Below are 20488 nucleotides of genomic sequence, written 5' to 3'. Positions count from 1 at the left end.
AAAAGGAGGAAAGAAAGAGGAAGAAATGAGGAAGAAGGAAAGAAAAAGAAAGAGGAAGGAAGGAAAGAAGGAAGGAAGGAAGGAAGAAAGAAAGAAAGGAAAAGAAAAGAAAGAAGGAAGGGGCCATCATGGTGGCTCATGCCTGTGATCTTAGCACTTTGGGAGGCTGAGGCGGGAGGATCACCTGAAGGCGGGAGGATCACCTGAAGTCGGGAGTTTGAGGCCAGCCTGACCAACACGGAGAAACCTCATCTCTACTAAAAATACAAAACTAGCCAGGTGTGGTGGCGCATGCCTGTAATCCCAGCTACTCAGGAGGCTGAGACGGGAGGAGTGCTTGAACCTGGGAGGTGGAGGTTGCGGTGAGCCAAGATGGTGCCATTGCACTCCAGCCTGGGCAAAGAGCAAAACTGTCTCGAAAAAAAACATTCCTATAAGTACCGTTCAACAAAGTCATAGCATATAGGATAAACATATACAAATCAATTATATTTCTATATACTAGGGACATAAAAAAATATGAAGGATGAGAATGGCTCTCAGGTCAACTGACTCCCTTGTTCAGTGTGCACCAGTGAGAACTCCCTTAGGGGGAGAGAAGGGAACAGTATGATGGTTGATACTAATAACAGTAATCGATCACATATGTTAAGTCCTTACTGCACATCAGCATTTTCCATGTGCCTCATTTAATCCTTACAACAATCCTATGTGATGGTTAATACTATTATCATCTTCATGTTATGGGTGAGGAAACTGAGGCCCAGAGGTCACACAGCTAGTAAGTGGTAGAGGCAGGAAAGAAATCTGAGTGGTCCAAGGCCAGAGCTCAGGCTCTTCTTTTTGTTTTTGACATGGAGTATCGCTTTGTCACTCAGGCTGGAGGCACTATCTCGGCTCACTGCAACCTCCACCTCCCAGGTTCAAGCGATTCCCCTGCCTCAGCCTCCCGAGTAGCTAGGACTACAGGCATGTGCCACCATGCTGGGCTAATTTTTTTTTTAAACAGGTTTCATCATGTTAGGCAGTCGAACTCCTGACCTCGTGATCCACCCGCGTCAGCCTCCCAAAGTGCTGTGATTACAGGCGTGAGCCACCCTGCCCGTCAGGCTCTTCTTAACAACGACACTATACTGTCCCTCTGTAAATGATCAAAGTGATGCACACAAGAGACCAACTAGTGTTTTATTTATTTATGTATTTTGAGATGGAGGTTTGCTCTGTCACCCAGGCTGGAGTGCAGTGGTGCCATCTTGACTCACTGCAACCTCCGCCTCCCGGGTTCAAGCGATTCTCCTGCCTCAGCCTCCTGAATAGCTGGGATTACAGGTGCACATCCACACCACCACACCCAGCTAAGTTTTGTGTTTTTAGTAGACACGGAGTTTCTACATGTTGATCAGGCTGGTCCTGAACTTCTGACCTCAGGTGATCCACCTGTCTCGACCTCCCAAAGTGCTGGGATTACAGATGTGAGTCACCATGCCCAGCCCCAACTAGTGTTTTAATATTGAAGAAGCAAATTCCTGCCATCAAGTATGTCCCTATCTCCTCCAAATTGGAGGGACAGGGAGGATATGTGTCTTAATTTGTATGTGGAGAGGGAGATCAGATGCATGAAGGGGATAAAGTGACTTTCCTAAGGTCGCATAATAATCTGATGGCTAGCCAGACACGGTGGCTCATGCCTTTGAAGAGAAGGGGTTTAATCCCAGCACTTTGGGAGGCTGAGGCGGGCATATCACCTGAGGTCAGGAGTTCAAAACCAGCCTAGCCAACATGGCACAACTCTGTTTCTACAAAAAATACAAAAAAAAAAAAAAAAAAAAATTAGCCAGGCGTGGTGGCGCACACCTACTCCTGGGTAGCTGTAATCCCAGCTACTCGAGAGGCTCAGGGAGGAGAATTGCTTGAACCTGGGAGGCAGAGGTTGCAGTGAGCTAAGATCGTGCCATTGCACTCCAGCCTAGGTGACAAGAGCAAAATTCCGTCTCAGAAATAATAATAATCTGATGGCTGAGTGGGTTCCAAAAATCTAGTTCAGCATCACAACTGCTGGCCAGATGAGCAGTGCTTATCTTGTGGCAGGTTTCCAGTTTTCAAAACAGTGACATAAGTCTAAATGGCTTATTAAAATTCTCTATGAAATAAAATGGTGTTGTTCTGTGATGCAATCCCTATGCTAACCACATGGTGATGCTGCAGACAGATCTAGAGATTTGAGGAGAAGGGGTTTAAGAATATTTTTTATGTTTGTAAATTATGGTACAGCTACACAATTAAAGATTATACAGACTTTTAAAAGAATGAGGTAAAGTTACAGATTTGTAAGAAAAATCTTCAAAATATGCCACTAAGTGAGAAAAGTAAGTCACTAAACAATATAAAGAACACACTCATATTGGCCTTTTTTTTAAAGAATATAAATATATATGCTGATACATATATGATGTTTTTCCGCAGAGTAGAAAAAAAAGACCAATAACAGTTGTTACTTTGGGGAATGGGACCAATGTCCCAGAGAGGGGAAAGGGTGGCTTTTTGGATAACTTTTTGCTGGTGGCAGCGGTTCAAGCGATTCACCTGCCTCAGCCTCCCGAGTAGCTGGGATTACTGGCATGCACCAACACACCTGGCTAATTTTTGTATTATTACTATAGACAGGGTTTCACCATGTTGGCCAGGCTGGTCTTGAACTCCTGGCCTCAGGTGATCCACCAGACTCGGCCTCCCAAAGTGCTGGGATTACAGGCATGAGCCACCTCGTCCAGCTCATAACTTTTAAAGTGATTTGATTTTAACAATTTACATTAATTTAAAAATCATTATTACAAAAAATCCATTTGTTGTACAACTTTAAACACTGCAGAAGTTAATAAAAATCTCTTTCCTTCATGTTTTTTTTTTGTTTTGGTTTTTTGTTTTTTTTTTTTTTGAGATGAACTCTTGCTCTTGTTGCCCAGGCTGGAGTGCAATGCTGCAGTCTCGGCTCACCGCAACCTCCGTCTCCCGGGCTCAAGGGATTCTCCTGCCTCGGCCTCCCAAGTAGCTGGGATTACAGGCATGCAGCACTATGCCTGGCAAATTTTGTATTTTTTTTTAGTAGAGACAAGGGTTTCTCCATGTTGGTTAGACTGGTCCCGAACGCTCGACCTCAAGCGATCCGCCCGCCTCGGCCTCCCAAAGTGCTGGGATTACAGGCGTGAGCCACCGCGCCTGGCTTCTCCTTCATCTCTTAATCCCATTCCCCAGAGGCCAGAGAGCCCCTGCTGAGAGTCTGAGACCTCATTTCTCAGAATGTGGTCTCCAGACCAGCAGCATCAGATCACCAGGGAAGTTGCTAGAACTACGGATTCTTGTGTCCTACACCACACCTGTTGAACTCCACTGTGGGGCCCAGTTATCTGTGTTTTAAGGAGTCCTCCAGTGAGTGTGTTGCATGAACCATTTTGTTTTGGCAGATTGGATCAGATCTTTCGGTAGGAGAGGTTGAGAATACTACCTGCTGGGAGAACTAACAATTCAAAGTGGCATGTTTCCATTTATCCAGAGAGCTTTGGCTCAAGAGTTGGCAGCCCCTTGAGCCCACTGTGACCTTGATGTGGGGTTGAGCAATAACCATACTGTCATCCAGACAGTAGGTATTCAAGGTATTATCCCAAAAAAAGGAAGTACCAGAATGAGAAAGGAAAAAGAGGGAGTGTAGGAGAAACTGAAAGAAGGATGAGTAGGGCAAGGAAAAATGGGGCAGAGAAAAAGAGAATGCAAACAAGAAAAATAAAGATTCTGCGGTGGCAAATAGATGACACCAATACTGCAGGGCCACTCATTTATTTATTCATTTTTATTAAGTATTATTATTTTTGAGACAGGGTCTCACTCTGTCACCCAGGCTGGAGGGCAGTGATGACATCTTGGCTCACTACATCTGTCTTCCAGGTTCAAGCAATTCTTGAACGTCAGCCCCCTACCTAGCTGTGTTTACAGGCATGTGCCACCACACCCAGCTAATTTTTGTATTTTTTGGTAGAGACAGGGTTTCACCGTGTTGGCCAGGCTGGTCTTGAACTCCTGACCAAGTGATCCTCCCGCCTCAGCCTCCCAAAGTGCTGGGATTACAGGCATGAGCCACCGAGCCTGGCCCATTATTTAATAACTATTTATTAATCTTCCATTCTAAACCTCTGCACCTTTAAATTCATTTCCTCCACTCATCCCCACATTTTATTGACTATCATTCACCAAATCTGATAGGGTAATTTCTTACACCATTCAGTATGTCGACATTCAGGGAAATGTTTGCCAGTGAGTCCCTGCTCTTTGGCCAAAAAGTCATGCACTCTCAAAGCTGCTGAAAAGAGTCTAAATCTACCCATGATGGTAGGGGACAGTGTCTGGGGATTGTTGAGGAGTTTGTGCACTGGGGTGGTATGAGGTATATTCAGGAGAACACATAAGAGCACCCTAGAAACAGCAGTATCAACAATCATGTCAATCCATGTGAAGCTTAGATTGGAGGGGATCTCACAGATTTCCTCAAACACTAATCCCAGTCTCACGTATACATGTGCATCTACCACTGAAAGCCAAGGAAAAGCTCCTTCAGTTTGAGGCAGGGTAATGGGAGACAGTAAACAAAAAGGGATTTTTCTCACAGTGTTTTTGTGGGGAAAACATTAAACAATTCTGAGTGTGGGAGCTCAGAGCAAACAAAGATTTGAGAATTTTTAGCCTATTTATTCTGATAAAATACCCAGCATGTATCTACAGCTTTCAAAACCTTGTTGTGTCTCACGACGGTGCTGTCCCAATCAAGGAGTCAGCATTTGTTATTTGCCTGAGGGAAAGGTTGTGATGGGGGCAAGAGTGGATTTCGCTTGTAAGGCTGCTCATATTTCACTGTGTTCCTTTATTTTTTTAATTTGATGACACCTTCGAGAGCTAAAGGGCAACAATTTATTACACCAGATATTTGACAAATTGGGACAGTATTTTATTTTAATTAATAGAGACAAGTTAGCACTCATCTGCACAGGCTGGAGTGCAGTGGCACCATCATAGAGTACTGCAGCCTCAACCTCCTGGGCTCTAGTGATCCTCTTGCCTCAGCCTTCCTGATAGCTGGGAGTATAGGTGTGCACCATCACGCCTGGCTATCCTTAAATATAAATATAAATATGTATATGTATATGTATATGTGTGTGTGTGTATATATATATATATATATATATATATTTTTTTTTTTTTTTTTTTTTTACTTCAGTGACAGCATCTTGCTCTGTCACCCAGGCTGGAGTGCAGTGGTGCAAACATGGCTCACTGCAGCCTCCACCTCCTAGACTAGAACGGTCCTCCTGCCTCAGCCCCCAAGTAGCTGGGACTACAGGTGCACAGCACGACGCCCAGCGATTTTTTTATTTTTTGTAGTGATGGAGTTTCACCATGTTGGCCAGGATGGTCTCAAACTCCTGAGCTCAGGCAATCTGCCTACCTTGTCTTCCCAAAGTGTTGGAATTACAGGCGTGAGCCACTGTGCCTGGCCAATTTTTAAAATATGAACATTTACTCACATAGAATCCTTGAATTATAAAGTTGGCACCACCTTAACAGATCATCTGAGGCCCACCAATATTGCTTTGGGGAGTTTTGAGAAAAACACCGTGCTCAGGCCTGACTCTAGGCAGACTGAATCTGAATCTCAAGGAATGTGACCAAGGGGGATTTCCACTTTTAAAGCTCCACAGCTGATTCCAACATGCAGCCAGGATCAAGAAACAGCTTTAGTTTCACTATTTCATTTTACAGATAAAGGTATAGAAGTTCAAACAGATGAAGTGACCTGCCTAAGATCACACTACCAGTAAGTAATGCCTGACAACCAACTCCTCTGACTGCCAATGCAATGTTCTTTCCACTATGTTCTTTTTTGGTTTCTTCTTATAGAAAGAACTTAAGGTTTTACTGAACTTTCAAGTTATGCGATTTACAACTGAGAGAGAAGAGCTAGAGTTCAGTAAGTATTGGTGGGACATCTTCAGAGGGCTCAACTCAATTGTGGGTTTTCTGAAGACTACTATGCCCAGGGCATTGCTCCTGCCAAGTGTTACTGATGGTAGTCAAATGACGTTTTGCTAAAGGCAATCACTAATACTGTATTCAGTGTTCATTAGTCTTGTGTTGGGCAAGTCACTTGCTCCTGAATGAGTTTCACCTATGGCAGAAAACATTCCTTGACAAATGTTCTCACTTTCAAGAATTAATTACATTAAAGCAAACAATAGTGGGGGAGATCAGTGGTTCTTAATATTTGAGTTAGGGTGGGGGTTAGGGCGGGGAGTCACAGGTCCCATTGGAGAGCTAGTGAAAGCTACAAACTTCCCCACAAAAAGACATATAAATATTGCATGTAATTTCTGAGGATTCACCAACACCTCCCCCAGTCTGCCTAAACTCATACATACGCTCCAGATTAAAATCTGAACTAGATGATTTTTGGAGCTCTCTTTTGGTGTTTCTCAAAGTGTGGCCCATGGACCACAGAATCAGAATCACTTGGGGTGTTTGCTAAAGAAAAGAAGAGATTCATAAGACTGCCACAGATCTACTGTTGCAGAATCTCTGGGGAATGAGGTACAGGAATCTTTATGTTAAAAAAAAAAAAAAAAACCTAAAACCAGATGGTTCTTTTGGAAACTAACACTTAAGAGTCAGTGCTTTATTCCTACTTGAGATTTTTCAATGCTTTCATCTTTTGAATATTTTAGGTTTTGTCTGTTCATCTATCAAGTATAGCAAACAGTATGCTTAGTATGAACTCATTACAGAATATTTGTGTGTATGTACATAGGAAAAACATCTGGAAGTATAGATGTGGGCGTGTGCAGGTATATGTGTAAATATATATAACAATGTTAATAGTGGGAATATAGATGATCTCTATTTTTTCCCCTTTATCCTTCTGTTTTATTTCTCTCCCTTTTTTCCCTGTGTTTTAAAAAATATGCTTCTTGTTTCTAAGCTTGATTTCCCCATTTGAGAACAGGGTGCTGTAAGTAGGTGAACTTCAAGATCATATCCTGTTCCAATGGTTCGTGACTATACTACCCTCTAGGCACCCTCGTCCATCTCACAGCATGAACTGCATAGGTAACAACAGTGTTTGGAGAATAAGGATGTATTATTTTTGTATGTATTACGTTTGAGATGCCTAGCAACCGTTTTTGCACCAGCAAAATTTTTCTCTTCTTTGTCAAGGAGCCAAAACGGAAATAGTCTACTATCTACAGCCCTCAAAACTTCCTCCTCTCTCCTTAGCTTTACAAAATGCCATCTGCCATGGGCATGGGCAAAGACTTCATAACTAAAACACCAAAAGCAATTGCAACAAAAGTCAAAATCGACAAATGGGATCCAATTACAACAGCTTCCACACAGCAAAAAAAACTACCATCAGAGTGAACAGGCAACTTGCAGAATGGGAGAAAATTTTTGCAATCTACCCATCTGACAAAGGTCTAATATCCAGAATCCACAAGGAACTTAAATTTTGAAGAAAAAAAAAACATCAAAAAGTGGGCAAAGGATATGAACAGACACTTCCCAAAAGAAGACATTTATGTGACCAGCAAAAATGAAATAAAGCTCGTCATCAGTGATCACTAGAGAAATACAAATCAAAATCGCAATGAGATACCATCTCAGGCCAGTCAGAATAGCGATTATAAAAAAGTCAGGAAACAGTAGATGCTGGCGAGGCTGTGGAGAAATAGGAATGCTTTAATACTGTTGGAGGGAGTGTAAATCAGTTCAACCATTGTGGAACACAGTGTACCGATTCCTCAAGGATCTAGAACCAAAAATACCATTTGACGCATGCACACGTATGTTTATTGCAGCAGTATTTAGAATAGCAAAGACTTAGAACCAACCCAAATGCTCATCAATGATAGACTGGATAAAGAAAACATGGCACATATACACCATGGAATACAATGCAGCCATAAAAAGGAGTGAGATCATGTCCTTTGCAGGGACACGGATGAAACTGGAGGCCATTATCCTCAGCAAACTAACACTGGAACAGAAGACCAAACACCGAATGTTCCACTCATAGATGGGAGTTGAACAATGAGAACACATGGACACAGGGAGGGGAACAACACACACGGGGGCCTGTCAGGTGGTGAGGGACAAGGGGAGGGAGAGCATTAAGACAAATATTTAATGCATGAGGGGCTTAAAACCTAGATGATGAGTTGATAGGTGCAGCAAACCACCATCGCAAATGTATACCTATGTGACAGACAGGCATATTCTGCACATGTATCCCGGAACTTAAAGTAAAATTTATAACAATCAAAGAAAGAAAGAAAAAGAAAAAGAAAATGCCGTCCGCGCGTATCTCTTAGGAGCATAGGAAGGGTTGTGAACCAAAAAGCCAGGGCGTGGTATCCCCGCCCACCTGTCTTCACATCACCACCCCTCTCGCCGCTTTCAAGCGCGGAGATTGGCTGTAAGCAAGAAAGAGCCCCGCCCCTAGTCTTATGACTACCGCTGAAGCGCCGATTACTGGCTTTTGCAACGCTGTGGTCGGTGGTCACTCGTGCTCTTGACCCAGGTCTAGCGAGCCTTTCCCCTGGTGTTGCAGCTCTTATTGTACCGCCGCCGCCGCTTGCTCTGCGGAATCATGGTGTGCTTCCGCCTCTTCCCGGTTCCGGGCTCAGGGCTCGTTCTGGTCTGCCTAGTACTGGGTGAGTTGTCGGGCCCTCCCGATTAGTGTGTGCGCCTGGGCCTGGGGCGACAGTTCTACAACCTGAAGGACTGGTCCGAGGGTGAGGGGGTTGAGACGCTCAGCAGCTGACACTGGGCGGCGGCTTTTGGCCCGGGGAGGCGAGGGGTGACCTAGAGAAGGCCTGACCGAGGGATGGCGGGGAAGAAGGGCCCAGGAGAGTAAGAAGGGGCCGGTAACGGGGGTGGACGCCGAGGGAGTAGGCTGGGAGGAGTGACGAGTGGAGAGGGTCGGGGTGGAAAGAGAAACTTGGGGAAAACACTGAGGAGTGAGCGTAGGAGGGTGGTACATGCAGATTTTGGGTGCCAGAGACAATTAGGAGAGTCCCGGTTTGTTGAGACCAGGGAAGAGTTTTGAAGATGGTGGAAAAACTATGGGGCGAGATAGGAAATTAAGAGAGGAGATCATGCCTGCCTGGAGTAGCTTGGGGGAAGAATGTGGGTGGGGGACAGATAGGACAGTAGAGCCTGAGGGGCAGGGGCAGGGGCAGGGTTGGGCGTTTTGTTGGTAGGAATTTGAGGCTGTGGAGAAAGGGTGATTCCAGAGATGAGGAGTGATACTGGGTTTGAGTTTGGCAGTCACAGTTTTGAGGCGGAAGGAACCTAAGGTATCTGGGGAAATTTCCAGGAAAGAAAATTTGGACTCAACGTCTGGGGACTGAGGGGTTCGGTGGGAACTTTGATGGGGAGTGCATATCTACTTGGAGGTATTGAGGATGTCGATTTTCTCCCAGTTTTGCTACTTCCTCCCAGCCAGGCACTGACCAAAAAATCCCCAGACGTTTCAGCTGGGAGGTCCTCCCACATGTGAGGTTTTGCGGGTGGAGTATCTGAGTTTGGTAGACTACCTCTTTGCCTTCAGAGTCTTGTTTTTTTTTCTTCCCCGTCACACAACTATACTGTTACCTCATTTTTGGGGGGTACAGGGAGCAGGTAGAAAACTTGCTAAGGATTGAGTTGTTCCCAGGGCCTAAGAATGGCTGGATGGGACTCGTTGCAGTGGCTCAGGCCTGTAATCTCAGCACTTTGAGAGGCTGAGGTTGGTGGATCACCTGAGGTCAGGAGTTCGAGACCAGCCTGGCCAACATGGTGAAACACCGTCTCTACTAAAAATACAGAATAGCTGGGTGTGGTGGTGGGTGTCTGTAATCCCAGCTACTTGGGAGGCTGAGGCAGAAGAATGGCTTGAACCCAGGAAGCAGAGGTTACAGTGAGCAGAGATCATGCCATTTACACTCCAGCCTGGGTGACAAGAGTGAAACTCTCTTTCAAAATAATAATAATAACAAAAGAATGGCTGAACGACTGTTTGCTGATTGTGTTGTGCCTTAATAGATAATGGATCCCTAACAGCTTTCATGCCTAAAGCTGAACTTTGACCAGAGTGTCTCTTCCTGACCTGATTCATGCTGTGCTTGTTGCTACCCACCTACTCTTGCTATTTGTGACCTATTAAAATAACATAAGGAGCAGACCCAGATGAGAGTGGGGAGGAAATAGACATATTAGGGGTCTGAGAAAGCAGTGGGAGATATCCATTTTGTAATTCACATTTCAGTAGAATAAAATCAATACCCTGGAATAGTGATTCTCAACCAGGGGACATTTGGCAGTATCTGGAGACATTTTTGGTTGTCACAACTGGGGGATTGTTTTTAGCATCTAGTGGGTAGAGGCCAAGGATGCTGCTAAACATCCTAACCAAGCACAGGGCAGGCCCTCACAACAAAGAATTATCTTCCTGAAAATGTCAATGGTGCCAAGGTTGAGAAACCCTGCTCAAAAACCATGGTATTGAAAGAGTTCCTGATTATCTAATTCACTGACTCACAAGGACTTTTTCATAGGTGTACGAAATCAAAACTTCAGAATAATGTTAAGAAGGTATTTGTCCTTTTTGGCTGGGCACAGTGGCTCACGCCTGTAATACCAGCACTTTGGGAGGCCAAGGCTGGTCGATCATCTGAGGTCAGGAGTTCAAGACCAGCCTGGCCAACATGGTGACACCCAGTCTGTACTAAAAATACAAAAATTATATTGGTATGGTGGCACATACCTGTAACCCCAGCTACTTGGGAGGCTGAGGCAGGAGAATCTCTTGAACCCGGGAGGCAGAGGTTGCAGTGAGCTGAGATCACACCACTGCACTCCAGCTTGGGTAACAAGAGCTAAAGTCCGTCTCAAAAAGGAAAAAAAAAGAAGGTATTTGTCCTTTTCACTCTTATCCTCTCACCAGTGTATAGCAGAGTTTTCCAGAGGCTACACAACCTGTGATGTCCTCACCACACTGACGTTCTTGTGTTTTATTCATTTCTCAGTTTTAATTTCTAATACTGTAATACCAATACATATGACTTACTCACATAAACCTCTATGAGGTCCTCAGTGGATAAGAAAGTAAAAGGATCCTGACACGAAAACGTTTGGGAATCCCTGATGTACTCCAGCTGTTCACATGGTGCAGGAAAGTCTTCTGTACCATTTCTGAAAGGGGGCCGTGAGGCTTTGCTTGAATACTTAATTCTAAGCCTTAACTGTACCTTGGAGCACTTACTGAGGGCAGACTGACCCTAAAAAAGGATTGTTTACAATGGAAAGTACCTTATCAGTGACTAGAACACATCTGACCAAGGCATCTGTTAATCAGTAGTTCCCTGCCAATTGAATTTGTGCACAAATACAACACTGTTACTGTTTAGAGAAAGTGAAAAAAATAATAATTGTCCTACTTGTTGTCTTTCATATCATTAAAGTTTTTTTTATTTTTTAATGAAAGCTTTTTTTTGTTTTGTTTTTACAAAAGCAATGCTTACTTATTGCAGAAAATAAACATGCAAAAAGAAGCACATTAAAAAATCAGCTCATCTGCTAGTTTGCCATTTATTGGTCAGGACTAACTAGATTTATCCTCTTAGAAAATTTCCAAGCTTGATTCCCTCTTCCTTCAAGTTCAGAGCAGGATTTGGAGGAATAAAAGTTAATAATGTACCTAGATCTGATTTTTAAGAGGTTCTAGGATGAAATAGAAACCACTTTTCTATACAGCTGCTTTTTTTCTGATAGCTCTTGGTTCAGTGTGGACCCAATGTCCTCCCATATAGCTTTTTTCTCTCAAAAATTTAGCAGTTGCTTGGTGGGTTTTATGTAAGTTACTTTTCTATATCAAAATGGATACCAAGGATAGGTTTTTGAAAACTCAGTGAATATTTGTAAAGTACCTACTATGTAGCTAGAATTGTGCCTGGGTACTGTAGAGGGTGACAATGAAGGAGGTTGTGTCCTGAATTTCTAGTCTTATTAGCACTAGTGCTCTAGCTGTGCCAGTTTGATTTCATAACTTTATAACTCTATCCCAGCTTTACCTGTAATCTTTTAAAAGCAGCAGCTTTAGAGTAAGTACAGAAAAGGATTCTTAGAGGCTATATATTGGCCTTTGTCATAGAGATTAAATTATGCTGGCATTTATTTGGATGAATTGTCACTGACCAGCCAAATTTCTGAAGAAAAGCTATATGATTTAAAGGTGTTACAAAGTGGATAGTGGGTGAAAATCCTTTCTTTATATATAAATTGCCTAATTATGGTCCTTTTGTGATATCATAGATTTCAGGATTCTTCTGTGGTTATTGATTCTTGTAATTAGCTTGACTTCTGGTTGTTTTGTTGTTGTTGTTGTTGTTGTTTTTGTTGTTGTTGGGGTTCAGAATTTTTTTTTAGCTTTGAGTCTTTTCTGGGTGGGAAAAGTGTCACAGAATTATTCTAGTGTACGTCACTGGTAGGAGCCTCTCCCTTCCACATGTGTTTACTGAATGCCTATTGTGTCCCAGCCACTAAACTAGGTGAAAGGGACAGAGCAATGGATAAGACAGATGAGGTCCCTGCTCTCATGGAGCTTACATTTTAGTGGGAGAAGAAAGCTCAACAGATAAATAATATAATCTCAGATAGTGATAAACACTATGAAGAGACTGGGCATGGTGGCTCATGCCTGTAATCCCAGCACTTTGGGAGGTCAAGGCAGGCAGATCTCCTGAGGTCGGGAGATCAGCCTAGTCAGCATGGTGAAACCCCGTCTCTTCTAAAAATACAAAAATTAGCTGGGTGTGGTGGCGGCACGTGCAGGCCCTAGCTGCTCGGGAGGCTGAGGCAAGAGAATTGCTTGAATCCAGGGGGTGGAGGTTGCAGTGAGCCAAGATCATGCCACTGCACTCCAACCTGGGGGACAAGAGCAAAACACTGTCACAAAACAAAACAAAACAAAATCGCTATGAAGAAAATTATGCAGATAATGAGAAAGGAGAATGAATAGATGATAGGAATGGGTGATGGGGGATGATCCTTCTTTATAGTATGTGGTCAGAGGGCCTTCCATTATTGGGTGACATTTGGGCGGAGACCCGGGTGTTGGCAGGAGGCCAGCTATGTGACCATCTGGGGAAATAGGAATAAATCTTATCATTTGCAAAATCTTAGGTTACTAACCTATTTTCCACTCTTTTTTTTTCTCCTGATTTTAGTCAAGTCTCTCCTATGGTATCAGTCTCTAAGAGCAGCGACTATCTTATATACTGTTTTTTCCCATTGACTACCTAGTATAGGGCCTGGTACATTGTTAACCATTAGTAAATTTTTGTTGAGGATATTCATTGGTAGGCACTAGGGATATGGTGGTAAACTAGACTAATTTAGTCTCCTTTTTCTTCCATGAATTTTAAATGATATTTTGCAAGAAGTTCTTTTGGATTGAAAACTTCAAGATCAGTGTGAAGCAGTACGGATCATTATAAGTAATTTACTAAAGTATAATCCCGTATAATAATGCTAGTCTCTTACCTGTACTCCTTCAGATATACCTCCATAGTCTTGAAGGGGGTAATACCGAGAATTAGGAGGTCCTTGGTGAGGGGAGTTAGGTTTTCACAAAGAACTACTCTCTCTCCTTTTGGAGGTTATCTGAGAGAGAGAAAATAAGCACTAAGATTTTTCTATAGACTTACCACATTTCATTTAACTGGTAACTTTGATTTTGAGGTTCTGCCAAAATTATTCTAGCTATAATAGAGATAGTGGAAAGGACAGACTTGTCATCAGTTCGTTAGTCACTGATTATCGTATCTGACAGGGTTACAGATATTCAAATATGTTCCAAAAGAACATTTTTCTTCCCCTATATCTTTGGGTAGATTTTATCTATAACCAAGGATTATTTTGCAACACTGGAGCTGATTTAAATAACCCCTAATGCAGGAAGACTGATCTTTCTTCTATAGTTCAAAAGCATTCTGATCATAATTTCTTATTAAAGTGATCAGAGATACCCTCAGATCCAAAAGTATACTTTATAAGTACTTGTTGGTATCCTGCTGTGCATTGTGAAAGAATTCTGGAGGTCTGCAAAACACTGCTCAACAATTAGTATTTTCCATTAGTTGAGTAGTGTTGAATCTTGTTTCCTTACCCACTCTCTGACCTTAAAGAATTAAGTTATTTTATAGCTTAAAAAATTTTTATTAACTTTTAATGCTCCTTTTCATGTGTTCAACATTCTTAACTTAAAATCATATTACTTTTCTGTTTTAAGAAACTTACCAAAAAGCAAGGGTGTAAAGTAACTGAATGCAATGAGGGTATCAATTATGAGGAATTATAAAGAAGAAACAGTTAATCTGACTTAAACCGATAGGAAAACTATCACTCTGAACAGAAAACAAAGATAAATTGGTATCTAACTTGCTTGGCAAATTTCTTTTAGCTCTGAAGGGTTTATATGCTTTCAAAGAACCTATTGGAGAAATATACACTATAATTCTTAATAAGGGTAACTTCCCCAAAGTCTCATAGCTAGGAAGTAGGACCGCCTGATTTGAATTCTAGCTCTTCAACTCCAGGAATGGGGACTCTTAATCACTTCATTATATAAACAATCCAGTATCTTGGATCATTGTTTGATTTTTTTTATTGGTTTTCTTTTATTGCTAGCATTATGTTCTTCCCGCACCTCTGATTTTGTGTGTTTATATTTTTTCAGCTACACCTGGGGTCAAATACACTTGCAAAAACCTAACCACTTTTTGCAGCATCTTACACTTGGGAAAGTAAGGTCTGTGTTCTCTCTCTTTCTTTCTCTCTCTCCGCTCCTCCTCCTCGTGTGTGTGTGTGTGTGTGTGTGTGTGTTTGAGACAGGGTCTTATTCCATTGATTCAGGATGGAGTGCAGTGGAGTGATCTTGGCTCACAGCAACCTCTGCCTCCTGGGCTGAAGTGATCCTCCACATCAGCCTCCCAAGTAGCTGAGACCACAGGCACGCACCACCACACCCGGCTATTTTTTTGTATTTTTAGTACAGATGGTGTCTTGCTAGGTTGCCTAGGCTGGTCTTGAACTCTTGAGCTTAAGTGATCTGCCCTCCTCGGCCTCCCAAAGTGCTAGGATTGTAGGTGTGAGCCACTGCCCCAATGAGGCCTACTTTCTAAAATAATCTACAGGCTGGGTGTGGTGGCTCATGCCTGTAATCCCAGCACGTTGGGAGGCCAAGGCGGGCGGATCACCTGAGGTGGGGAGTTCAAAACCAGTCTGACCAACATGGAGAAACCCCGTCTTTACTAAAAATACAAAATTAGCTGGTCATGGTGGCATACCTGGAATCCCAGCTACTTGGGAGGCTGAGGCAGGATAATTGCTTGAACCTGGGAGGCGGAGGTTGCAGTGAGCCTGGATTGCACCATTGCACTCCAGCCTGGGTGACAAGAGCAAAACTCTGTCTCAAAAACAAACAAACAAACAAAAAAAACCTACAAATGACCTTTCTGGGAACAGGATTGAGAGGAAATTTGACTTTCAGAACGTTGATTTTGAGGCATACCTTTTTCTTTTATTTAGAGAATAAACTCTTAGCTCTATAATGACTCACTAAAATATATTCATCTATGGTTTTTTAATGTCATCAAGCCTTTTAAAAATTGGGTGTTCTAAAATCAAACAGCAATAAGGATGGAAATTGCTTGCTAGAGACTTTTTAACAAAGTATAAATATTTCAACTGTAACGTATCTTTTGGGAAAAGCTCTGTTCCTAGCTTGAAATCCATGTCAAGATTTATTGAGGTGAAAATTGACATGGGGTTTGAGGGAATATCCAGAAGACTGATAGGTTCAAGATTTGGAAGAGCTAAAGGACTGGCCTCCCTGTAATTAGATTAAGCTATGTTTTGGGTCCCTATTGCAGTGTGTTTTCACCTTGATATAATCAATCAGTATTCATTGAAAATCTAATATGCATTCAACACTACTTGGAATGATAGGAGATAGAGGAAAAGTAATACGCATGGTGTCCCCTACCATGACACCAATGATAGATGACATTCATATAAAAGACACACTGCTAGGGGTTGTAGCATAGATCAGATAATCTGATCAAGTGAGCATATTGGAATTCAAATGAGTGTCAGAAATGTTATCTAAAGGGAGTCTTGACTCTATCCATATATATCATTCATTCACAGACTTGGTACTTTTTTTATTAGTAACAAGTTACTTGCTGTATACTATAATTTACCTGGCACACCAGTTTGTTATGAAGTGACAGTTGAAAACTGCTGTGTTGGAGCTTATGACAGTAGGAGGGACAGGATCTACTGCCATAAAATAACTGAATAATTCACGATAATATGAAATATACTGAAATGGGATATGCATTATGACTGCTCCTTGAGGGCTTTTATAGTCAAGGAAAGCTTTGTGGAGAAAATGGCTACTGAAAAAACAGATAGCATATCAGCCTAGGTTCTTAACTGCAAGCAAGAGAAACAAAATCTGATTGATTTTAAGCGGAAAAGAATTTATTAAAAAGATACTGGGATATAATATATACCCTTTGGTCCCACAGTTTCATTCCTAGATATACAGCCAACGGACACGCATACATGTGTTTACCAATATGTGCAAGAATGTTTGCAGCCACGTTTGTAATAGAATCAAACTGGAAACTATATAAATGCCCATTAAAGGTAGCATAGATAAATCGTTTTTTTTTGTTTTGTTTGTTTTTGAGATGGAGTTTCGCTCTTGTCGCCCAGGCTGGAGTGCAATGGCGCGATCTCAGCTCACTGCAACCTCTGCCTCCCAGGTTCAAGCGATTCTCCAGTCTCAGCCTCCTGAGTAATTGAGATGACAGGCATGTGCCACCACACCTAGCTAATTTTTATATTTTCAGTAGAGCCAAACCCATGCCATGATGGCCAGGCTGGTCTCAAACTCCTGATGTCAAATGATCTGCCTACCTCGGCCTCCCAAAGTAATGGGATTACAGGCATGAGCCACAGCGCCTGGTCTGTATTCACCTGATCATAGAAAGTTATACAGTAGTGACCACAGACTGCAATTATGCACAACATGGGTGAATCTCACAAAACCTAACATTGAGTGAAAGAAACCAGTCACAAAAGATAGCATCGTGAATGATTTTATTTATATCAAGATGAAAAATGGATACAATTAATCTGTGTGTTAGAAATCAGGATAATGGTTACCCTTATGAGGGAAATAGTAACTGGAAGGGGAAATAAGGAGGGCTTTGCAAGTATAGTTGACCCTTGAACAATACAAGTTTGAACTGTGTGGATCTACTTATACATGGGTTTTATTTCACCTCTCCCACCCTTGAGACAACAAGACCAACCCTGCCTCTTCATCCTCCTCCTTATGATTTTCTTTTCTTTCTTTTTTTTTTGAGATAGAGTCTCTGTCTGTTGCCCAGGCTGGAGTGCAGTGGTGTGATCTCAGCTCACTGCAACCTCCACCTCCTGAGTTCAAGGGATTCTCCTGCCTCAGCCTCCTGAGTAGCTGGGATTACAGGCACCCACCACCACACCCAGCTAATTTTTATATTTTTAGTGGAGATGAGGGTTTCATTCTGTTGGCCAGGCTGGTCTTGAGTTCCTGACCTCAAGTGATCTGCTGCCTCAGCCTCCCAAAATGCTGGGTGTGAGCCACCACGCCTGGCCCTCCTTATGATTTTCTTAACATTTTCTTTTCTCTAGCTTTATTGTCAGAACACAGTATGTAATGTGTATATATATATATATATATATATATATATATATAACAAAATATGTGTTAATCGACTGTTAATGTTGTTGGTAATGCTTCTGGTCAACAGTAGGATACTAGTAGTTAAGTTTCAGGGGAGTCAAAAATGCTCTGCAGATTTTCAACTGTGTAGGGTCAGCACCTGTCCTGGTAATGTTCTGTTTCTTGATACAAGTGGGTTCGGTTTGTGAAAATTATTTGAGCTGTAGACTTAATGTTATATGCACTTTTCCCTTATATCTGTTATTGCTGTGCCTGTTTCTATACATATGTTACATATCAAAATATTTATTAAATGCGGTATATTAGGTAACTCAGAATTTCTGGTGCTCCTGGCTGTATATATCAAATCCCGATTCAGGATTCAACACCCCAGATCATGCCGCCGAACTGCACTACCACCGCCAAGTGTGAAATTGCAGTTTGCTCTGCCTCCCTTGCCTGGGAGCTTGATCCTGCTGCTGCTGCTCCACACCTGCCTCCCACCCTGTTCCCTTCCTGGCTCCATTTGCAGCCCTCCTTTCAAAGCGTGGGGTGGATACCTTTGTTAGGCAGAGCCTAGCACAAGTGGTCCTCCTTACTGCAAAGGAGTCTGGGAAAGCAAGTATCCAGTGTTTTCATCTTTTATAGTGGGTGGTGATTTCTGCCAGAAAGGGGACAAGGAGTGTTTAGATTTTGGGCAACCAAACAGAGGAAAATTCATCTTTGGGGTGAGCATTTAGGCCAATAGAAGAAAGTACATTTCAAGTGTTAGGAACAATAGAAGCCCAGGGTAGAGGCTGAATAGAATATGGCATTTGAGCCCAGTGGAAACAAGTTTAACTGGATTAAAGGATGTGCTCTGGGAAAATAGTTTGAGAAAAGTTGAGGGAATAGGATGGGACAAGATTAAAGATTACTTTGAAAGTCAGGCAGAGGAATTTAAATTTCATTTGGGAATTTTGGAGCTAATAAAAGTTTTTGAACAAGATCGTGTCCTAAAAGGAAATGGTACTTAAGGATTATTAATCTGGCAGCACTTTTAGGGGCATCTAGGAGTTGTCTGTCAGAATTCAGGAGTGGGGTGTAGAGATAAAGGCAAAGATTGGATTTAAGAGAAGATTTGAAGGAAAAAAATCAATAGGACTTCTTTAAGAGAAAGAAGTAGAGGCTGTTTCTGAAGCCTAGCTTGAGTGACTGGTCCCACTCTTCATTTAGAGCCAGCGAGGCTGAGGAGGGACCCAGTTTGGAGGCAGTAGAAGAATGAATTTTAGTTTGGGAATTGCTGAGTTTGAGTTAAGAGATACTGAGTAGAAGCGGTCCCTGTGCACTTAGAGTTGGGGACCAAGAAGCGGAAAGAATTGCACTCCCAGGCAGAAAGGCCGTGAAGGGAATGGAACAGAATATGCCAGAACCCTCAGGGTATTTCTTATCTCTTGTTTATGGGCCACCAGGTGTACTATCTTGATTTGGGTTTTAAATGATAAGTTTGAACCCCAACCTGTACCTTCTGCTTCACAAAACGTCAGTTCTCACACCCCAGGACACATTGATACTATTTTCCGTGGTCTTCTTCCTGTTATTCTAATATCTTTGGAAAGAAAATGATTAATGTATGTGAGGCTTTTCTTGGTTATTTTCACTAGTTTTGAATGCTTTGAATACAAAGAGAATAGTATACTAAAGCTAGAGACCTTAAACAAGACCGAGAAAGACTGCATAGAAAAGCAAACCTCCAGTTCATTAAAATTCTAAGTTGGAGTTCTTGGCTCCACGACAGGGTAGCCTTGGATCAGTAAGTACGACAGCTCCCTTCCATATTGTACTTAGAAAAGAATGATCATAAAACCTACTTAGGCCTCACAAGGTCTTTTTGAGTCTTAGCCAATGCATTTAGTCACTGTCAGTAACCACAAGCTTTAGTATAATATTCTGCCTTTCAAAGCAGCAAGGACTCCAGAGCATGACGATAGGCTCTTGTATGCAACTTAAAAGCTGTTGCTGAGGCATGCCTTCTTGATAGTCCTCTAAAATTAATTTAATGTATTTTAATAGCAAACTTACAGGAACAGCATAGAAGACAGACAACATTAAAAACATGTACTTGCATGTAGAGTAACTCAGAAAAGTAGAGTGAATAGATGGAATCTACTTTATGATAAAAATGCTACAAACACCATTTAATTGCCATCAATAAGAAACTTACTTGTTTTAAAAAAAAAATCCAAATGCTGATATTGTCCAGAAAAATTTAATAGATTTATACTTATTCTAAAGTTGAACTGTTGAAACTTCTTCACTGAAACATTTTAACATGCATTAATGCTTTACGTCTCTGCATTTATATTAAAAATTCACACACAAATAAAAATGGAAAAACTGCTGATACCTGACTTCTGTCTCCTAGTTTTCCACTCACAATCATATACTTAGGTACCTTTTGACCCCATGGGAAAAAAAATATCTAATGTTCAGAATTACCAATAACAGGAAGAAGAGAATTTTTTTTTTTTTTTTGAGAATGAAATGTTTCCCATCATAGTGGATACTTAAGCACGTTCTCCACGTATGCGGCGTGCTAGCTGAATGTCTTTTGGCGTAAGTGTTACACGTTTGGCATGGATAGCACAAAGTTTG

The 20488-nt window shown here is 41.9% G+C and overlaps 1 protein-coding gene across 3 annotated transcripts in view; it reads left to right on the top strand.

Annotated features, from left to right (window-relative positions):
* The first annotated feature begins 8447 nt into the window (after positions 1-8447).
* Positions 8448-20488, top strand: part of LAMP2 (lysosomal associated membrane protein 2) — a 44139-nt gene continuing 32098 nt past the window's right edge. For all 3 annotated transcript variants that reach the window (XM_032258403.1, XM_032258404.1, XM_032258405.1), the window contains exon 1: positions 8448-8750. In XM_032258403.1, coding sequence (XP_032114294.1) covers positions 8687-8750 — 64 coding nt within the window. In that variant the 5' untranslated portion in view covers positions 8448-8686. The remainder of the gene's footprint in view (positions 8751-20488) is intronic.

This window comes from Sapajus apella, unplaced genomic scaffold (assembly GCF_009761245.1).
Source record: "Sapajus apella isolate SASKATOON/1434 unplaced genomic scaffold, GSC_monkey_1.0 scaffold102, whole genome shotgun sequence".
Lineage (NCBI taxonomy): Eukaryota > Metazoa > Chordata > Mammalia > Primates > Cebidae > Sapajus > Sapajus apella.
Note: the sequence above shows the minus strand (reverse complement) of the source record. Positions and strands in the feature narration are given on the sequence as shown.